The 21,980-nt window shown below is 53.2% G+C and overlaps 1 protein-coding gene across 10 annotated transcripts in view; it reads left to right on the forward strand.

Annotated features, from left to right (window-relative positions):
- PRTFDC1 (phosphoribosyl transferase domain containing 1) overlaps positions 1-21,980 on the forward strand; it is an 84,712-nt gene that overhangs the window by 44,407 nt on the left and 18,325 nt on the right. For 6 of the 10 annotated variants that reach the window (XR_007909775.2, XM_051821001.2, XM_051821000.2 and 3 more), the window contains exons 4-5: positions 9,576-9,630; positions 15,716-15,744. The exons of the other annotated variants lie outside the window; for them this stretch is intronic. Coding sequence is in view for 5 of the 6 variants with exons in the window: in XM_051821001.2 (XP_051676961.2) it covers positions 9,576-9,630; positions 15,716-15,744 (84 nt within the window). In the remaining variant the exon portion in view is untranslated. The remainder of the gene's footprint in view (positions 1-9,575; positions 9,631-15,715; positions 15,745-21,980) is intronic. 10 annotated transcript variants of the gene reach the window in all.

A 21,980-nucleotide genomic window follows, 5' to 3' on the forward strand; every position in this document is an offset into this window, starting at 1 on the left:
CCCTGCCACCCACCCACGTGGAAGACCCAGATGGAGTTCTGAGCCCCTGGTCCAATCCACTTCCAGTTGTTGTAGGCATTTGGAGAGCAAAGCAACAGATAGGATTGATCTCTCTCTCTCTCTGCCTTTCAAGTGAAATGAAATAAGTGAATTTTTGAGAAGAGAGTGATCAGCTTGGTCCTGAACTAGATTAAAGAGGTTAGAGCGGCAGTGACAACATGTCAGTGATAACCGACAGCGCACTGGTGATGACCTCCAACAGACCACATCAGTACATTTACAGCTGCACAACTAGTGATCTCATGAACCCAGAGGGTCAGCCCAAGAGGGACAGGGAGAGATTGCCTGCCATTGTTCCTGGTCTGACACCCTCCTCTCCCAGCTAACAGAACTTTGAACCACGAAGGGATGCTGACTGCGGGATTTCATCTGAGCATAGAGTTCGCCCACAAGATGAGTGTGCTTTGAAAGCTGGGCCCCCGGGGGGTCGTTGGCATGTTTCCCATGAAGTGGCTGAGATGTAAGTGCCAAGTGGAATTGAAACTTTGTCGTTGTTGTTAATCCAGAGTCTAGAAGTTACTTACTTGACAAAAGTAACAAATAGAAAAACCAAAGACAAACATGCTGCAGTAATCCACAAAGCCTTCACTCTCACTGTCTCTTTCCCTGGTCTCCGGGGGTCCTCACGTGACACTGTGGCGATAAGAGAACACCACGTGTCTACCCCTGCTTCCTCAAAATGAACCTCTCCACCCCTCCCTTCCCAGTATAGCCACTGAAATTCCCCCTTCCTGGGCAACTGATGATCTCGGTGAGTGGAGAGAGATGTGGGAATTGAAAGTTTTACCTATTAGCACTGGCCATACTGAAAGTCCTTTGTGTTTTACTGAGGGAAAAGATTGTTCGATACTGCATGGTCAAGTATGATCTCCAAAAGAATCGCAGGCAAACCTTCGCTGTGACCGTAGCTTCTGACTTGGTGAGGGGAAGTGACACGGTCTGACGGAGTATTTGACAGGATCGGGCAGGCTCCTGTGTTCATGGTGGAGACGGACGTGGTGCAGTAATTAGTCCCAGTGAGAGCTGAGGGGTCAGGCAGGTGGCCCTGGGGCAGCGGGAAGTGCGATTCTGGAATTTGTTCATAACACAAAGCCAGGAGTGCTGGGCGTAGGTGAGAGAGTTCCAGGGTGACTCAGAAACTGGGGGCATCGATGCCAAAGAGGGGAGAACGTTTGCAAAGCCTGCACCTGGTAGAAGTCTCCTGTGCAGATAATAAACGGCTCTCATACCTCGTGCGCAGACCAACGACCCGTCTTGGAAATAGGCCAAGAATTTGAGGCGGCAAAGGGTTGGGGTAGGCCCTCTTCCAAAAGGATGGAAGCGGGGTGGATGGGAGCTGGTCCCCAAGGAGACGCAGACCAAGACCACAGAGACACTGGCGATGCCTGCAGTGAGAGGCCAGCGGGGACCCCTGCTGGGGAGAAGCGGCCCTTGGAGCCCACACACTCTGCGGCCGGGCATGGAAATAAACGGAACTCTAGGGAAAACGTAAGGTCCAAGCAGAACAGTGTTTGCCAGTGGCTACAGCGGAGGAGAAGGAAGTCATTAAAAGCAGACAAAAGAGGGCTTTTGGGGGCCAGCGCCACAGCTCACTGGGCTAATCCTCCACCTGCCGCGCCGGTACCCCGGTTCTAGTCCCGGTTGAGGTGCTGGATTCTGTCCCGGTTACTCCTCTTCCAGTCCAGCTCTCTGCTGTGGCCCAGGAAGGCAGTGGAGGATGGCCCAAGTGCTTGGGTCCTGCACCCGCATGGGAGACCAGGAGGAAGCACCTAGCTCCTGGCTTCGGATCGGTGCAGCGTGCCAGCCGTAGCGGCCATTTGGGGGATGAATCAACAGAAGGAAGACCTTTCTCTCTGTCTCTCTCTCTCACTGTCTAACTCTGCCTGTCAAAAAAAAAAAAAAAAAAAAAAAAGACTTTAGGGGTGATTGTGGTGATGGGTATGTGACTATCCATTCATTAGAACTCCTTGGTTTATATACTCACCATTAGTTTGTGTAACCTGTACCTCAGAGCTGGTTTTCTTAAAGTAATTCTACATAGTACTTCCTCTTTTATTTTTGAAGTCAGCAGGTTTTAATTGCTTGGGATTCGGGAAGTAATACACAGATGTACAGTGCTTAGGTTATCTTGGTGGGAGGCAGGGGTGGAATAGCGCGGGCGTTTGGTGCATGGTCCAACTGCCATCTTGGATGCCCTCATCCCATGCCTTGTATATATATATATATATATATATATATATATATATATATATATATATATATATATATTTTTTTTTTTTTTTTTTTTGACAGCAGAGTTAGAGAAAGGTCTTCCTTCCATTGGTTCACCCCCCAAATGGCTGCTATGGCTGGCGCTGCGCCATCCTCCACTGGCTTGCACCTCGGTTCGCTACGTTCTCGTCGTGCCGGGTGGGTCTGAAATGAATGCCACACTCCCACACTCCTGGAGGCAGAGAGGCGCTGTGTTCTGGGAGTCGCAGATCCTCAGCTGCTCCACGTGCAACGCTAGTGATGGCGTTTCGTAAGACCCTGCGCCGCCTCTCATGTGCGTTGCAGCATTTGGGGGTGGATGCCATTGTCTCTGTTACTCAGGGTATATGAGAAAAAGTTGGGAGTTATCCGATGACCTGCTTGCAGTCGCCCAGCTCGCGAAGTGAGAATTAAGTCTTCCGTCTCCTGGCTCTGCAAACAGTGCCGTTTCCGCAACCAAAGCAGCCTTGTCCCCCTGGTCCTTAACACGCATTCACGTTGTCAGGATTAAGACTGCCCTGAGTTTGCTGAATTAGTAGCTTTGGCTGCCGTCCCGCTTACCGGAGTTAGAGTGCGTAGGAGCCCATCGGGGTGGGCGTGAGCATGGAGCGGTGCCCTGTTACTGCTCAGCAGGACCCCTGGCTAATATCACTGAGGGGCTCATGGCCCCGTGGACTTTGGGGGAGAGGTGTGAAGTAGCAAAGGGTATAGAGGATAAAACGCGGAATAAGAACATTTGAAATCTGAGTGTCCAGTGTTGCATACTAGCTTCTCACTATTGGAAGAAAGGGACTTTTTTTTTGTCCTGTAAATAGCTATAAAAATTGCATAGAAATATATGTAATATTTTTAAAGACCTTTTTAAAAAAGATTTTAATCATTTATTTGAGAGGTAGAGTTATAGGCAGAGGGAGGGGCAGAACCATCTACTGGTTCACTCCCCCAATGGCTGCAATGGCTGGAGCTGGACTAGTCCGAAGCCAGGAGCCAGGAGTTTCTTTGGGGTTTACATGTGGGTGCAGGGGCCCAAGGACTTGCACCATTTTCTTCTGCTTCCCCAGGCCATAGCAGAGAGCTGGATCAGAAGAGGAGCAGCAGGACTCGAACCAGTGCTCATATGGGATGCAGGCACTGCAGGCAGAGGTTTAACCTGCTGCACCATAGTGTCAGCCCTGAGATATATGCAATATTTTAAAATCTATCCATTTAACCTGCTGAAAGTCTGTATATCAGTGATTCTGCTGGATTCTGTGGATTTGGGGGGAAATGAGCCATACCCTGTCCCTGTCCCTCGTCCCTCAAGGGGCCCAAGCTTAGAACGGGAAGTGAGCGAGCAGACGAGTGAGTGCGGAACCATTTGAGCTGGGATCATGGACATTTCACAAGGAATGACAGCCTGTATCCCAGATGTTTATTAAAGTCCTGCAGTATGTCCCTCTAAGCTTTGAGCGAGATGCTCTTAGCTACACTTTAATTTCTGAGTAAGCAGGACTCAGAAACATCGGACGCCTGGTTTAAGACTGCTCATCCCAGGATGAGAGTTTATGTTTTAAAAAGCTGCCCTGGGTTGTGTGTCTGAGCTACCAGTTAACACGCAGGTTGTTGCCGGGGTCCCACATCAGAATACCTGGGTTGGATTGCTGGCTCTGACTCCTGGCTCCATCTTCCACCTGCTAACGCAGACCCTGGGAGGCGGCAGTGATGGCTCAAGCCTGTTTGGTTCCTGTCACCCACACAGGAGATTCAGATTGGGTTCCTGGATGCTGGCTTTGGTGCCGTGCCTGGCCTGGGTGTGTCATGGTCATCTGGGGAGTGAACCAGTGGAAAGAAGCATGCTCGCTCACTTGGTCTCGCTCTTGCTCTCTTTCTCAGATAAATAGCTTTTTAAAAAACAAAATTTTAACTTCATGATCTATAAGTGTCCTTGGGAAAGTTCACGGTGCATGCATGCTATGAGGGGAAAAAAATGCATGAATTTCAAAAAGCTTTCACACCAAAATAAACTTCTCTTTAAATTCTGTCTTTGCTATGCACTTTTGAAATCCTCTCCTGGTTTCTTCTTGCGCGAGATTGTGGGAGACATTGAGATACACGAGGAGACATTGTTGGGTACAAATACTGCCTTGGAACACACCGTGGTAGTCTCCCGGTTCTGCAGGACGGAGAGCCTGTTCTGTGATGTGCAGTCCAGCCAGAACATGTTGCCAGTGCTCCGTACCACGGTGGAGACGCGAGGGTCTGATGCAGTCCAGCGGCTCTCAGTGAAACTTCATTATAAAGGCCCTATTCAACATTCATCGTAAATGCCTTGGACCGAGTCCTAGAAAGCAGTGTTGCCCTCAAGTAAAATTTTCCCACATTCCATGTTCCCAACCCTCGGCGGCTAGAAAGCCTACAAAGGAGTTTAGCTGAAAATCAAACTCTTGGGGCAAAGGTCGTAGCACTGGGCGTCCCGACTCCAGAATGAAACGGCCTTTTATTCCCTGTGCTCTGTTTAGACTGGGTGAGACTACTTGGAAGTGAATTTGGTTGTCATTTAACATTCAAAAAAGGGCAGAAAGAAAGCGATCTTCTAAGTATCTCTGTTGTTGTCCTTGTTACGTGTCTCCAGTCAAACGATTCGGCGTCTTCGGTGCTGTCGCTGAAGCCACACTGCGCAGTCAGGAGTCAAGGAAGGCGTAATCTCTCCAAGAATGAGTTTGTTGCTATTTTCATGGGAAGATTGTTGTCTGAGAAATTTGGCTTGACTGCTTTGAGTCTCCGGACGTTCTGACTCCCGGAGCTCACTTTCTGTCCGCGTTTCCTGAGTCATTTTCCGCGTTCAGGGGGAGAGAGGGGAGAGGGGAAAGTGGGGAGGGAGGTCTTCCATCCGCTGGTTCACTCCCTAGATGGCTGCAACAGCCAGAGCTGGGCTGATCTGAAGCCAGGAGCCAGGAGCTTCTTCTGGGTCTCCCATATGGCTGCAGGGGCCCAAGCCATCTTTCACTGCTTTCCCAGGTCATAGCAGAGAGCTGGATCAGAAGTGGAGCAGCCAGGACTTGAACCGCCCGAGCACACAGTTCAGTGAATTCTTCACTGAGGGTTTGTGTGGTGAGCAGCAAATGGAGCATCTTCTGTTATTCTTTGTTTGAAAGGCAAAGTGACAGAGCAAGAGAGCGCTTCCGTCTGCTGGTTCACTCCCCAAGTGGCTGCAACAGCCAGGGCTGGGCCAGGCGGAAGCCAGGAGCCTGGATCTCCATTGAGGTCTCCCAGGTGGGTGGCCGGGGCCCAAGGACTTGGGTCGTCTTCCACTGCTTTCCCAGGCCACTTGGCAGGGAACTAGAAAGGAAGCAGAGCCACTGTGGTTCAAACTGCCGCCGACCGCTATAGCCTTGTTGACATCAGCGTATCTTTGTTGGGTAACTGAACGGGTACGCAGCTCAACAGTTATGTCAGCGTAGCAACAGGAGGGAGAAGGAAGTCTAGCTGTACCTGTGCTTGGAGTGTAGACCGCCTAAGGAACATGCAGGAGCCAGCGTCCCCGGAGCACCGTGGAAAATCTCCTTTCCCAACACAGACTGCAGTGGTTCCGAATGTGTGAGCCCCCTATTCCAGTCTCGCTGCTGATGCGCTCACAGACCCCAAGGGCCAGAGCGGAGCGGATCTCTCACCTGCCAAGGATGGCTCCAACAACTGCTGGGCCATCTTGCTCTGAGGCCCCAGGGACACACACGTTTCCAGAACACCTGGCTGTAGCTGCAGGTGCCGTCTGTGGCCATGGAGCAGATAAAAATGGACAGGGTCGGGGAGGTGCTCCCATGGGTTGGGAGTGGTTGGCATCCATCCGCAGCTCTGTGTCGGCCAATCAGGCCCCATGGCATGAATGCCCAACTAGAATGTGGATTGCTGCTTGTACAAGAGCCATTTAAAGATTAAGGGGGGAAAAATTCCTGGGCGATCGCGGCCACGTCCCACCCAGTGAAACTGGCAGCTCTGGTGGGTAAGCCGGTGCGCTGAGCCGCCGGCTCTCTTCTTGCATCCAGGGTTCACTGCCAAAGGCAGCTCCAATCGTGCAGAGAGGGGCTGCAACCAGGCCCACCCCCCCCCACCTTTGCTCCGCGTTGTGTCTCGACAACCTCCCGCTGCATCGAGCAGTAGGGCGCGTACTGCAGTGAGATGCCTGGTGTTTCCAGAGCCCTCGTCCCTGTGGGTGGGCTCCTGTGGGCCACCTGTGTTCCTTTCTCGTCCTGAGCAACTTGCTCTGTGTGGCTCCTGTCATCATCACAGGACTACAGCAAGCCCCCACTCCTCTGCCAACAAAGACACACCCGCCTGGTCTCTTTCTTACCTAGCTGCAGGTTTCTTTTCTCTTAGGGACCTGATGTCACTCCGCTCAGCCATTCAGAAAGCAGACAAGAGCCTGGCATGGCTGCTGGAGACATTCAGGAATTTTCGTCGTGGTCTTGTGAGACACACACACACACACACACACACACACACACGGAAGCACAATCATGTTCTAAGTTGGGTGATGATATGTGAGGATTCTGGAGAAGTTTAGAAGGTCAGACACATTTCCAGTGCTCCAGCATGGCTTCTGGCTTATGGTGACTTTGGGTGTTGACAGTTTAAGGCTTGACGTTCAGACCCCAAATTCCCCAATCTCATCTCAAGCGCTGAGATACAGAGAGAGAGGGAGGTCTTCCACCCACTGGTTCACTCCCCAGATGGCTGCAATGGCCTGGGCAGGCCAAAGCCAGGAGCCAGGAGCTTCTTCCAGGTCTTCCACGTGGGTTCAGGGGCACAAGGATTTGAGCCATTCCCTGCTGCTTTTCCAGGTGCATTAGCAGGGAGCTGGATTGGAAGTGGAGCAGCCGGGACTCGAACTGGTGCTCATATGGAATGTTGGCACTGCACAAAGTAGGCTTAACCTACTACGCCACAGCGCCGGCCCCCAACATGTACAAAATTTAGCAGTTAAAATTTTAATGAAGTAACTGACTTGCAAGTAATATTGTATGGGTTTATTGATTTGGTTTATACGGCATTTTTATTCAATGAATGATTTATTCAGAGAGAGAGAGAAAGAGGGTCTACTCCAGCCCTACCCTGCTGGTTCACTCTCCAAATCCCCTCAATGACTGGAGCTCTGTTGGAGCTGAGCCAGGTCGAAGCTGGGAGCTGGCAACTCGATGCAAGTCTCCCTCATGGGTGGCAGGAGTGCAGCTACTTCAGCTGGCTCCCAAGGGTGCACATTAGCGGGAAGCCAGAGTCAGGAGCCAAAGCTGTCGCAAGCCAGGGACTGCGGTATGGGGTGCAGGTATCGTGACTGGTTTCTTAACCAGGCCGAATACCCCCGTGAGTAATTCTTGTTAATTCAGTGGGTGAATTTGATGAGACTATTTGGATAACGAAGAGCTAGGTATCCCAAAGACCACTTTTTATTTTTAAGCCAGGTTACTTGTTCCCAAAATTAGTCAGCAGTTCTCTCTCTGCCTCCGCTCAGGATCCTAGAAGGGTGTGAGGTGTTGCCTTAGTTAATCGGCTGGAGGAAGAGGGCAGCTTCCTAGAGCCATGAAAGCTATTGGGGAAAACTCAGATGCAAAGCTTGTAAGTTGGGGCTGGCACTGTGGCACAGGTTAAGCCTCTGCCTGAAGCACCGGCATCCTATATGGATGCAGTTCAAATCCTGGCTGCTGCTCTTCTGATCTAGCTCTCTGCTATGGCCTGGGAAAGCAGTAGGCATGGCCTAAGTCCTTGGGTCCCTGCACTCACAACTGGAAGAAGCTCCTGGCTCCTGACTTTGGATCGGCACAGCTCCGGCTGTTGCAGCCACCTGGGGAGTGAACCAGCAGATAGAAGACTGACTCTCTCTCTAACTCTCTGTGACTCTTTCTCTCTCTCAAATACATCTTTAATACACACACACACACACACACACACACACACACTTGTAAGTTACCTGAGGCTGTGGGAAGTACGCGCTCAGAGCCCCCCAGTCTGCAGTCTCTGGCTGTATGGTTCCTGCATCCCTTCAAGCGTTGGCCAGACACAGTGCACAGCCCTCACACCCAGGGCTGGGTGCCTCTGAATGGACACCAGTGGGGTCCTGGTCCTCCCATCTCAGTATCGCTTTGGGTTCTCACAGGCATGTGTGCTTGTGAGGAGATTCTGAAAGGGCAAATACTTACATTATCTCATCCTGATGATATGTGAAACTCCATCCAATAAATGGAGTGGGCTTTTTTTTAAAATTTATTTATTTGAGAGGCAGAGCCAGAGAGAGAGAGGTCTTCCATCCACTGGTTCATTCCCCAAATGGCTACAATGGCTCCGATCAGAAGCCAGGAGCTTCTTCCATGTCTCCTATGTGGGTACAGGGGCCTAGGCACTTGGGCCATCTTCCACTGCTTTCCCAGGTGCGTTAGTAGAGAGTTGGATTTGAAATGGAGCAGCCGAGATACGAACTAGCACCCATATAGGATGCTGGCCCTGCAGGTGGAGGCTTAGCCCACTGCGCCACAGCACCGGAACCTGGAATGCATTTTTGATAAGAAGAGTTAAGTTGCATTGATAAATTAGGCGAGCTGTGGAATTCAGCTTTTGGATGACATTGTAAAAGTTGCTTAAAATTCATTTTTATATATTTGTAAGTCAGAGAGACAGAGACAGAGATATCTTCCATCTGCTACATCGCTCCCCAAATGTACACAACAGCTGGGGTTGAAGCCAGGATCTGGGAACTCAATACCAATCTCCCACATGGGCCATCACCTGCTGCCTCCCGGGGTGTGCATTAGCAGGGAGCTGGATCAGAAGCAGAGCCAGGACCGGAACCCAGGCATTCCCGCTATGGGATGTGGGTCTCCCACATGGTGGCTTCACGGCTGAACGCAACACCTGTCCTGGAGTTACTAGTGGTTTCCTTGTAGTATTCTTGAGTTTCGGAATGTCCCCACTACCACGTGGTTTCCACAAGTCTGCTTCTTTCTTTATAAATGAAACCTGTGAGTTCACTGATTTCCAACCCATCTTCTCCCCAGTACTGGGAGATGTGAGCCCTTCTATATCTGTGCCTGTATAACAGAGAACATCCATGAAAGCATCATTATTAGTTAATTCAGAACTCCTCCTCGCAACCCCGTTTGCTGTACTCTTACTTAGATGATCTCACTGTTGTGTTGGTGACATGTTTAAAACAGCCATCATTTGCCGTGATTGTCCCTTCCTATTGTCTTGAGACTTGGATTTTAAAGAGTCAAGTTGTACATTTTCTTCTCTCTCAGGCATTTGGTTCAAATAGGGTGTCTCTAATAACCGCATCATGGCGTCCACTTTCTGGTAAGTTGAAAAATCAGTATTTTAGAAATGCTCCTTTTGATTTCTCTGCAATGGGTAAATTGCTTTCCAAAACAAGTTCTTGTCCCTTGAGGTTTCTGTTTTTTAAAGATTCATTTACTTATTTGAAAGGCAAAGTTGCAGGGGAAGAGAGAGAAAGAGAAAATCTTCCATCTAGTGGTTCAGTCCCCAAATGGCCATAATGGCCAGGGCTGGGCCAGGCTGAAGCCAGGAGCCGGAACTCCATCTGGGTCTCCCATGTGGGTGGCAGGGGCCCAAACAGTTGGGCCATCTTCTGCTGCTTTCTCTGGCACATTAGCAAGGAGCTGCATCGGAAGAGGGGCATCTAGGACTTGAGGTGGTACCCATGTGGGCTGCTGGTATCTCAGGCAACAGCTCTACCTACTAAAGGTTTTGTTTTTATTTTTCTGCTTTATTTGAAAGGCAAAAAGAGGCTGACAGAGACCCATCTTCCATCTGCAGGTTCACTCCCCGAATGGGTTCACTCCCAGGCTGGTGCAGGCTGAAGCCAGGTGCCAGGAGCTCCAGCTGGGTCTCCCATGTGGGGCACAGGGACTCAAGTACTGTTGCCTCCAGGTTTGAATCAGCAGGAAACTGGATTGCAAGTGGAGGTGGGACTCGAGTTGGGCACTCCAGTATGGGATGCAGGTATCCCAAGGTTGTCCTGACCACTGCGCCCGTTCTGTGGCGGCTAGGAATTCTTAAGTTCATCTGTCTTCTGGCCTCACCCAGTGCTGCCAGGAATAGCCAAGCATAGCTGTAAGACAGCGACTCCTGACCCAGTGCTCTCCCACCCTCCCGGTCACAGAGCCATCCCTTACCTTGCAGTGGACGACAGAGCTGCCCTTCAGTCTCACACTGTCACATCTGACATTAGGGGAGAGACAGTTGGAATGGCTTCCTGGGTACCAGCCATGTCCCCAGGGGCCCTGGCAGTGACATCCACATGGTGCTGTCCCTGGGGGTCCATGCAGGCCCCTGGGTTCCGTAGATGGGGTGCCTTCTGCACAGCAGTTTTCTTTAGGGGCTGGGCCTCTGCAATCAGCGTGCTTTCATGGCGAGCCCCGTGAGAGCTCTTTCCTGGGGCGCAGACAGATGGCTGAGTTGTCCTTGTGTCCTCACGGGACATGCTGACCTCACAGAGACCTTGCGCCTCGTAACACCACCCACCCAGGACAGGTGGGTCTCAGGGGGTGGATGTTGGAAGGTGTGACACATTCGGTACCTGATTCAAGGTAGGCCAAGTGCTCTAGCCCCTGAATACCTGGCCACAGTGATTGGGGGCCAACACATAGATGTGTGATCCAAGCCAGGCTAATCAAGTCTCTGCTGGAATCGGAGATAGACCCCTTCCTGTTAGGTGAGAGGTGAGACCGTGAGCCAAGAGAGGGAGGAGAAGCATGGACAAGAGAGAGTGCCTATCCGTCCCTTTTCTGATTAGTGCACATGGGATACCTGTCACTTCTCAAGAAAATCCTGATCGGAACAAATGTTGAAAAGAGTGCCTGGGCTGGGGCCAGCACTGTGGCGTAGCAGCTAAAGCTGCCACCTGCAGTGCCAGCATCCCATATGGGCACCAGTTCAAGTCCCGGCTGCTCCACTTCCAATCCAGCTCTCTGCTGTGGCCTGGAATGGCAGTAGAAGATAACCCAGGTGCTTGGGCCCCTCTGCACTCATGTGGGAGACCCAGAAGAAGCACCTGACTCCTGGCTTCAGATCGGCGCAGCTCTGGCCATTGTGGCCAATTGGGGAGTGAACCAGCGGATGGAAAACCTCTCTTTCTCTCTGCCTCTACTGCTCTCTCTGTGTGACTCTGACTTTGAAATAAATAAATCTTAAGAAAAAGGGTGCCTGGTGCGGGCACTGTGGTGGAACAGGTTAAGCTTCATATTGGAGTGCGAGGTTCAAGTCCCAGCTACTGTGGGCTTCCTTCCATCCAGCTCCCTGCTGATGCACCTGGGAAGCGGCAGAAGGATGGCCCAAGTGCTTGGGCCCCTGCACCCACGAGGGAGACCAGGATGGAATTCTTGGCTCCTGGCTTCAGCCTGACCCGGCCCTGGCTGTTAGGACCATTTGCGGGGTGAACCAGCAAATGGAAGACCTCTCTGTCATTCTGCCTTTCAAATACATAAATCTTTAAAAAGAAAAAAAAAAAAGGGCAATATCACCTTTAATGGCTACTGAGCATCCCCCTCGCAGGGTCACATCTATGAATTTTTTTAAGCATTCTTCTATGACTGGAGTTTAATACATCATAAATCATGCTGTGATAAAGCCTTAGTCACACAATGCGGTGTGCATTTCTGATTATTTCATTAAACTTGTGCATAAAACCAGGTCACCGTGGAAGCCTTTGCTGCCGTAGCACCAGATTCCCCCACCAAACAGCAGTCTTTAAGGTATACTGCCGACAGCCGTGCATGGAGGCACCCCTGTGTCTTCATGTTGTCACCACCTTCAGATGTGGTCGCTGTCTCTTTAGCATGCGTCTCAGTTTTATGGGCGAAAAGTGCTAACTCATTGTTTTTGTAGTTTGCGCTTCTTGGGAAAAATGGGTCATTCTTCCAAAGAAGCCCTGGATTGCCCTCAAGTTCTAGAGTGTTCCATGCACGCCTGGCTGACTGCTGACCGACTGACGCCGTCAAAATGCTGGCAAGGGGCTCTCGCCATCAAAGGGCCTTATCAGAACATGCACTGCCAGGTTTTTTTCTTAAGGGAATGGTGTTTTCATTTTTAAAAATATTTTCAGTTTATTTGAAAGGCAGAGAGACACACACAGAGATGGAGAGATTGTCCATCTATGGGCTCATCCCCCCAAATTCCCTCAGTAGTTGGGCCAGGCTGATGCCAGGACCCAGCAGCTCCATACAGATCTCCCATGTGGGTGGCAGGGACCCAGCCATTGGAGCCGTCACCTGCCACCCCCCGGGGTGTGCGTTAGCAGGGAGCTGGGTCAGAAGCAGAGGAGCCGGGACTCAGCCCAGCACTGGAGTGTGGAATGCAGGTGTTCCAGAGAGGCTTTGCAGAGAGAGAGGTCTCCCATCCACTGGGTCACTCCCCAGATGGCTGCATTGGCCAGAGCTGTGCTAATCCGAAGCCAAGAGCCAAGAGCTTCTTCTGGGTCTCCCATGTGGGTGCAGGGGCCCAAGCACTTGGGCCATCTTCTGCTGCTTTCCCAGGCCACAACAGAGAGCTGAACTGGAGGTGGAGCAGCTGGGATTCAAACTGGCACCCATATGGGTTGCTGGCACTGCAGACGGCGGCTTTACCCACTGTGCCACAGTGCTGGCCCCAACCCTGGATTTCACAGGGCACTTTAAGAATCTTCCATGATCCACCGCCCAGTGCTCTACAGGACAGACTGAGGGCGCACCTGCTGGCTCTCCTTGGGGGGGGGGGGCTCCACCCAGGTGCCTCGTGCTGGTCGTCCCGCCCCTTCCATTGAGAGCAGACTGATGCCAGCATGGCATGGGCACAGGTAGAGCCCATGGGGTGGGGGGAGGCTTCCAGTGAAGGAAGGTTCTAGAAGCAGCTTCCGGGCCCCTGCTCTCCAGGTCCAGAAGCCCCTCTGCTTGTGCGCGGAGTGAGCGTGGCACAGCCCGAGAGTGACTGAGGCTGGAGCTGTCCCGCTGTGGCAGGGAGTCAAGGAATCAGGGGGAGGGGCTATTCCTCCTTTATTTGGGAGGCAGAGAGCTCCCATTGGCTGGTTCACCACCCAAATGCTGACAGGTGTCACAGGCGGGGGGCCAGAGCTGGAAGCCCAGGACCCGAAGGTCTGCCATCCAGGGTCACCCCGGCAGGAAGCTGGAGTCAGTGGTAGAGCTGGGCGTCAGACCCAGGCACCCTGACGTAGCACACGGGCGTCCCAGCCGGCGACTTGACTGCCCGCCAAAGGCCCAACCTGGGAGTTTGTGTTTCATTTATTGATTTGAAGTTGTTACCGGGCGGCACTGTGGTACTGTGGGCTAAGCCACCCTAGTTCCACTGGTTCATATCCCAGCTGCTCCACTTCTCATCCAGTTTCTGGCTGATGCACCTGGGAAAGCAGTGGATGGTGGCCCACGTCCGTGGACCCCTGCCATCCAGGTGGGAAACCAGGATGGAGTTCCTGGCTCCTGGCTTGAGCTGTTTAGGAGAGTGAACCAGCAGATGGAAGATCTCTCTCTGTCTCTGTCTCCTCCTCTCTCCCTCCTCCCCCTCCCTTTCAAATATGTAATTATTTATTTATTTGAGCGAGAGAGAAAGCTCCCCAAATGGCCCTCGTCGGGCCAGCTTGACGATTTCAGAAGACGCTGGCTGTGGGACACACGTGGGCGCTCTCTTCGCTTCAGCCCGTCTAGGGAGCCAGGCCCCACGTCTGTGGGCCACCGTCTGCCCAGTGTGTGCCTTCTCATTGTGAATCCCAGCCTCATTTCCCTCCAGCTCACCACCCGCTAGCAGTCCAGCCCCCAGTGGCAGTCCCCACCGCTGCCTGATTCCTGCTGTGAGCCGGGCTGTGCCCAGGGCTCTGGAGGGTTCCCCTGCCCGAAGCACACAGCCCACAAGCGGCACAGCCTGGATTTGAACCCAGGCTGTAAGCCCCAAAGCTACCACCTTCTCCCTGTACTGTGCCGTCTCCCCAGAGACAGGTGCTTGCCATTGCTGTGTGCCTGGCTCAGTAGCATCAGGTGCACTCAGATGGTTTTCGTCTTGTAGAATTTGGACAATGAACCTGCCAGACAGCAGCTGCCCACGGCCCCTTCCCCAAAGTGCCTGGAAACCTCCATCCTTACCGTGTCTTCTGTGAGCTTCCCTATCCTAGATAATCCATGGAATCCCACAGGACTCGTCTTTTTGTGACTACCTGTTTCATTCAGCGCCGTGTCCCCAAGACGCACCCATGCTGTAGCTGTGACAGGATTCCTTTTAGAAGGTTGAGTAATATTCCGCCATCTTATGTCGGTACCCACTTCTGTTCATCTGTTCTGAGCGTGAGTGTTTGTGTTACTTCCTCCTTTCGGCTGTTGTGAGCAAGGATCCTGCTTTTTTCCTGTAAAAAAAAAAAAAAGATTATTTATTTATTTGGCAGGCAGACTGATTGTCCATCCATGGTTCACTCCCCAAATGGCCACAACAGCTGGACCTAGTTCAGGCCAGACCTAGGAGCCTGGAACTCCATCCAGGTCTCCCACGTGGGTGTGGGGGCCCAAGCACTTGGGCCATCTTCCGCTGCTTTCCCAGGTGCATTAGCAGGGAGCTGGATGGGAAGTGGAGCAGCCGGGACTCGAACCGGCTCTCCGACATGGAATGGCGACGTCGCCAGCAGCAGCTGTTCTGCTGTACCACAGTGCTGGCCATGTCGAGTCTTTGGGGCAGACATGCAGAAATGGGATCGCCGGACCCCTCGTTTGCTCTGTTTTCAGTTTTTTTGAGGAAGCTGCACTCTGTTTTCCAGGGGCTGTGGGGTCACGGGTGGGTCTTCGTCCATTCCCGGGCTGTGTTTGCGGCACAGTCGGGTCCATGCACGCCGTTTCGTCCTCTCCAGACCTTGCGTCTGAGGCTTGTTAGGTGCTTCCAGAGCCAGCCCCCACTCTAAGATGGGCTGTTCTCCCTGGACCCACAGCCTTCCCAGCATGCCGCTCCGTGCCCTGTCCATCACGACCCCGCAGGGGCTGATGAGAACGGGCACTGTCCTGGGTCCTGACCGTGGTGCACTCTGCACTCTCCAGTCCTTGGCCTCTGAGTTTCCCCCATGGGTCTGTGGCATCCTCCGCAGCCACTCGGCCTCCTCGGCTCCCGCACACAGCACCCCGACCCCCCTCTTCCCAGGCTCCCCACTCTGTCTCCTCCACTCAGAGCCCGCTGCTTCTGCCTGGCTCTGCTCCCCGTGGTCATGGCCTAAACACTCCAGCACAACAGTGGGGTTCCACACAGGCCCCCTCCCCGCTTCTCTGTCTCTCTGGGGGCGCTGCTGAGATCTGCCGTCTGCCATCGCAAAACTATGGTCACATTTCTCCTCTTTGCTTCTCTTCTCCTTAAGGCAACAGAGTCAATCTGATAATCTGATTTTTTTATTCCATCTTGGCAGGTAGCAGAAGTTACGGGAGTTTATCCAAGGTAATATGAAATTTTAAAACTATGACAATAAACATCACTTCCTTCAAACTTTAAAAAAAAAAAAAACCAAGGTGCCATGGTAGGAAATGATTTCATCAACTCTTATGTTAAGGATATCGTGTGTGTGTGTGTGTGTGTGTCTTCTTTGAAGATTGGTTTATTTATTGGAAAGGCAGAGAGACCGAGGTCTTCCATGTGCTGGTTCATTCCCCCAAATGTCCCCAGGCCAGGCTGAAGCCAGGAGCCAGGAACTTACCCTGGTCTCCCGTGTGAGTGGCAGGGACTGAAGTACTTGAGCCGTCACCTGCTGCCTCCCAGGCACAGCAGCAGGAAGCCGGGTCGGAAGTCGAGGCTGGGACTTGATCCCAGACACAGCCATATGGGATGCAGGCGTCCCAGGCAGCAGCTGGGCCTCCACAGCACCCACCCAGATGTCAACGGATTTGACAGCAGATGAGCTTTGCGTAACCAAGCGGAAACGCTGTGAACTCTGGATGCCTGTCTGAGACTCCTCAGCCCACGGCTGCCTTCTGTGTGGGTTTTAGCTACAGCTTTGACAGTCAGTGAATACTGTTGGATCCGTTCGTGAGTGTGCACACAGTACAGTGAATTTGGGTTGAACTTTTCCCACCATCCCAATTCGCCAGTTGTTTCTCAGGGTCCCCAGATGGGTCCTCGCCTGTGTCCCTAAGTGGTTGTCCCATCAGCCACAGCCACCGCTGAGCATCCGGCACCCCCCTCGCCAGCCCCCACAGCAGCCCTGTGTTTCTGCCCGAGAAGTCTCATCCTGGGTCATCGGTGAGGCCATTGCCTGTCATAAGAGCACCCAGGTGTGTGGCAGGGGCCCTGCCCCAGCTGCCAGTCCTGTGGAACCAGGGCAGGCCTGGGTTTCTCGCAGGCACAGGGGTCCTCAACGATCCTGAACTCCTGGCCTCACCATCCTACATCCTCACCTCCTTTGAAAGCTTCACCCAGAGGAGCTGGATGGAGCAGGCATCCCTCTCCGTCTCCATCTTCCTGCTACCCCCATTCCATCAAAGTCTTCCCGCCCCAGCCCCTTCCAGTAGACAAAGCCCAGTGCTCCTCAGCCAGTGGCAAGGGCACACTGTTGGCGGGGGGCAGAGGGAGAGGAGCAGGCGTCCGTGTGCACAAGCAGGACCTGGATGCAGCACAGAACAGCCGAGTGCTCTGTGCCGTGGCACTGTGTGGGCGGGGCTGACCTGCAGAGCACAGAGGTCATGCGTCTGGAGGCTCAGACTCAGATCATCCTGCAAAAGCCAGACCCAGGTGAGTCAAGGGAGCGTCGCTCCCAGCCCTGGCCCCGTGGTCTCACTGCCTCCGGGGTCCCCGAGCGTCCCCTGCGCTGTGATCCTCAGACACACGGATGGCGCGCAGACTTTGCCTGCTGTCTGTGCACAAAAACATGTGCTCGTGGAGGCGTGGCACTGCTGCTGCGGAATTTTCCCAAGACCACCCAACGCATTCACACGCGGGCTGCAGCTTTCCAAGCCCCGGCCTCCAGTGGAGGAGAAAAAAATAATTCAGAGCTCGGCGCCCCACCCAGTTCTGAAGACATGACTTAATCCTGAAGGAATTTGCAAGCTTGCCCTGCCAATCAGCATGCCTCCATCAAATAAGCCAGCTCCTCCTCTGGGAAACAACGCGGCTCGCGGAGCCCTCTGTTCTCTGCGCGTCTTATGTACGTCTTGTTCGAGTCTCGGTTAGAGGCCCGGGGAAGTCCGAGCAGAGCCCGTGCGTGTAAAAAGTAGTCGCAGCAGATGATGATGAAGGCCCTCCGTATGTCTTCCCTTTTCTGTGTCTTTCACATAACTGCATTTCCCCCAGCGCTGTTTTCTACCTAGAGATATTACTAATAATTTCTTGCACATGGAAAACTTGTTCTATGTTTCACAGTGCTTGCATATGTTAGTAGTTCCTTACATTAGCTCTTTAAAAGATTTATTTATTTGAAAGGCAGAGTTAGAGAGAGAGAGGGAGAGCCAGAACCATCCACTGGTTCACTCCCCAAATGGCCACAGCAGCCACGGCCGGACCAGGCTGAAGCCAAGAGCCAGGAGCCCTAGCTGGGTCTCCCAAGTGGGTGCCGGGGCTCCAGCACTTAGACCATCTTTTGCTACTTTCCTAGGCACATCATCAGGGAGCTGGATCAGAACTGGAGCAGCCAGGACTTGAACCGGCGCCTGTATGGGATGCTGGCACCACAAGTGGTGGGTTTACCCACCACGCACAGTGCCAGTGCCCTTTGGTTAACTTTCGGGAGCAGATGTGTACTGCCTTAGTCCCTTCAGACGGCTATCACATAACAGCACAGCCCGGGTGGTTTTCTGGTGGCAGAAGTGTGGGCTGGGGAGCCCAGGCCAGGGTGCCAAGGACACCTGCTCCTTGTGTCCTCACAGCGGGCAGTGGGGGGGGGGGGGAGAGGCGGCTCCCTGGGCCTTTTCTCTAAGGGCCCCAATCCTGTTCATGAGGGCTCCACCCTCTTCACCCCAGGCCCCACCTCCTAGGGTTTCCTAGGAGGCGTTGGAGCCCAGCGACCACTTTCCAGGTGAAGTAGAGGAAGAGTCAGGCACAGGTGTCCAGTGAGTGCTCAAGTCATTATGGGGAGAGGGGTCATCATTCCTTTCCTTGTATGAGCCCATCTAAGCTGGACCTCATTGCGTATTCTTAGGTCAGGTTGTTCTGACTTATGTGGACAGCCCAGTGTGTTAAAGGTGTATACTAGATGTGTTGCGTTGCTTTGCATGGCGGGTTAAACTGCTACTTGGCATGCCCACATCCCACTATTGCAGTGACGGTTTGGATCCCAGCTCCCCCACTTCCATCCAGCTCCCTGCTCATGCACTTCCTGGGGGGTAGCAGGTGATGGCTCTAGTACTTGGGTCCCTGCCACCTGTTGGGGAGACCCAGATGGAATTCCTGACTCCTGGCTTTGGCCTGATTGAGCACTTGGCCATGGAGGGCATCTGGGGAGTAAACCAGTACATGAAAGACGTGTGTGTGTGTGTGTGGGGGGGTGTTCCTCTCCCTCTGAAACTCTCCCTTTCAAATACACAAATCTTTTAGAAGAAAGGGACAGGGGCTGTGGCATAGTGGGTAAAGCTGCCACAAGCAGTGCCGGCATCCATATGGGCACAGGTTCGAGTCCTGGCTGCTCCACTTCTGATCCAGTTCTCTGCTGTGTCCTGGGAAACCAGTAGAAAAAGGCCCGAGTCCTGGGACCCCTGCACCCACATGGGAGACCCAGAGGAAGCTCCTGCCTCCTGGCTTTGGATCGGTGCAGCAGTTGTGGCCATCTGGGGAGTGAACCAGTGGATGGAAGATCTCCCTCCCCCTCCCCCTCCCCCGGGCCTGGCGCTTAGTAAGTGCTCATTTAAGCATCTACACTTTGTGGAGCCTGAGGCTGGAGTACAAATGGAGAGCCACATACCGTTTGCTGAAGTATTTATGATTCTGCACTGTTCCAGTTTTGTCCATGTCTAGGAGACTGAGAGGAGCTGGCCTCGTCCAGGCCACAGACCAGAGCGCGACCATGTGTGTGCTGGGCAGGGCTGGGTGTTAGCTGGAGACCAGGGCTCCCGCGGGGGCACTGGGCCCTGCCTGAACTCCGGGGGTGGGGGTGGGGGTGGGTTCCCTGGGCAGCTCCTTGGGGCGCCGGGACGCAGGGGTTTTTCTCCCACATTTCTCTCCTTTCAGTCTCAGCTGACCCTGACCCTGCCATTTGTGAGCCGAGACGCGGGAGGCAGCACGGTGATCCGGGGAGCCTGGCCTGCAGAGCCCCTGTGCTGGGAGGCTCGGCGTGGCCACTGGGCAGTAGCAGCCCCTCTGTGTCCGGCTGCCCCAGGGAGCTGTTCTCTCTTCTGCCACCAGCCCTGCCCACCACACATTGTGCCCTGCCCTCATGTGTTCCTCTGGCACAGTTCCCTTCAGCACAGGCTGGTACAGAACTTGGGGGGCGGGGAGAGGAGAAAGAGAGAGAAGATTTTATTTATTTATTTATTTGAAAGGTAGAGAGAAAGGTCTTCCACCCACTGGTTCACTCCCCAAATGGCTGCAATGGCCAGAGCTGCGCCGATCCGGAGCCAGGAGCCAGGAGCTCCTTCTGGGTCTTCCATGAGGGTGCAGGGGCCCTAGGACTTGGGCCATCTTCTAATGATTTTTCAGGCCATCAGCAGGGAGCTGCATCAGAAGAGGAGCAGCCAGGACTAGAACCGGCACCCATATGGGACACTGACTCCACAGGTGGAGGCTTTACTCACTAAGCCGCAGCGTCGGCCCCCGCGTGCATCATTTTAAAGACAGGCATTGCTGAAGTCTTCAGGGTCCCCCCGACATGTCCCAGAACTGCTGCTTGTCCCGCTCCATGATTTAAAAGCAGAATTTGAATCAAAACAAGAAGTCATCCCAAGGCTGAAGACAGAAGGCTCTCCTGGCTCAGGCAAAGTCAAGTCCATCCCAGCCTCCTCTCCTTTCTTTCTCTGGGGGCCTCCCTGTGAGCCCCGCTCCCTGCAGCCTCTGGATCCCCTGTGCTTTGTCTGCTGGGCGGGGGCGGGGGCGGGGGCTCCTGGCTCACCTGTCCCCCTGTTGGAGGCTGGGAGGGGTCAGTGAATGCCAGTCACGGTGGGGCAGTATGTCATGGTCATGGCACAGAAAGCTGCTTTGTCTCCAAAGAAACTCACGTCGCGTTTGCAAAGTGCAGCAGGCTGGAGGTGGGAGATGCAGTGCAGATGTGTGTTGTCAGATGAGCTGCGCTGTAGGGAGAACAGGCACTCTGTGTGTGTCTGTGTGTGTGTGTGTGTGTGTATGGTTTATTTTTCCTGGTTTCAATTGTGAACCTGGCTTTAAAAATGCATGCTTCACCATTCATCAAACTCATGACTGATATTAAGACACCAATAATTTGTGTTTTCATATGCTGAAAATGTACTTGGTTTTTTGCAATGACATTTTTAAAAAATTATTGAGAAGGGGCCGTGGTCATGACGTACCAGGTAAAGCAGCCACTTACGATGCTGGCATCCTCTGTGGGCACCAGTTCTGAGTCCCGGCTGCTCCACGTCCGATCCAGCTCCCTGCTGATGGACTTGGAGAAAGCAATGGAAGATGGCCTGAGTGTGTGGGGCCCCTGCCACCCACATGGGAGACCTGGATGAAGCTCCTGGCTCCTGGCTTTGTCATGGCCCAGCGTTTGCCATTGCAGTCATCTGGGGGAAGTGAACCAGCAGATGGAAGATCTCTGTTTCTTTCTCCCTCTCTCTGTAAGTCTGACTTCCAAATTAAATAAATAAATGTAAAAAAAAGTCTTTTCATCTCCCATGTTGTTCAAGGCAGCTTTGTTCCTGTCCCTTGATTTAGCTTTATAGATATTTTCTCATATGTGTTTGCTTATAGTTTTGATTTCTTTTTTAAAAAGGTTTAATTATTTGAAAGGCAAAGTTAGAGATAGGGAGAACGATCTTTTGTCCACTGGTTCACTCCCCAAATGGCTGCCGCAGCCAGGGCTGGGCCAGGCCAAAGCCAGGAGCTTCTTCCAGGTCTCCCACATGGGTGGCAGAGGCCCAAGCACGTGGGCCATCCTCTGCAGCTTTCCCAGGCCATTAGCAGGGAGCCGGGTCAGAAGTGGAGCAGCCGGGACTTGAACCAGCGCCCACAAGGGATGCCAGCGTCACAGGCTGTGGCTTTACCTGCTACAGCACTGGCCTCTGCCTCCTCCTGGCAGCTTGCACCCTCAGGGTCGGGCCGGCGGAGCAAGATCTTAAGACAAAAGCAACTGCTTGTGAGGACTAGGTGTCTCAGGTGGGTGGAGCCACACGCGCCAGCCTCCGGAGCTGAGAGCGCCCGCGCGGCTGGCCAGGGCTGCATTCTCAGAACCTCCCGGGCTGCCTTGCGAACCCCCCGATCCGCAGAGCAGGCTGCTGGGGTGCAGAAGCAGGTGGCATCCGGCGCATGCTCAGAAAGCTTCCTGGAAGAGACGGCGCCTGGTGAGCCTCGGGGAAAGAGTCCGATTCTCCACGTGGAGGAGGACGGCGAGGGGTGGCGTGAGTGGTCACCAGCCAGGACTCGCAGGACACGGCGGCACCCTGTGTGCTCAAGCTCCCTTCTTACGTCCCTTCTTACTTCTCTTACGTCAGCGCGACATCCTCATCGAGGTTTTTTGTTGACAAACAGTGTAAATCTATTTTTATTTCCCTTAATGACAGTGTTGTGACATAGGGGGT

The sequence above is a fragment of the Oryctolagus cuniculus genome, chromosome 13 (assembly GCF_964237555.1).
Source record: "Oryctolagus cuniculus chromosome 13, mOryCun1.1, whole genome shotgun sequence".
In the NCBI taxonomy this organism is placed as follows: domain Eukaryota; kingdom Metazoa; phylum Chordata; class Mammalia; order Lagomorpha; family Leporidae; genus Oryctolagus; species Oryctolagus cuniculus.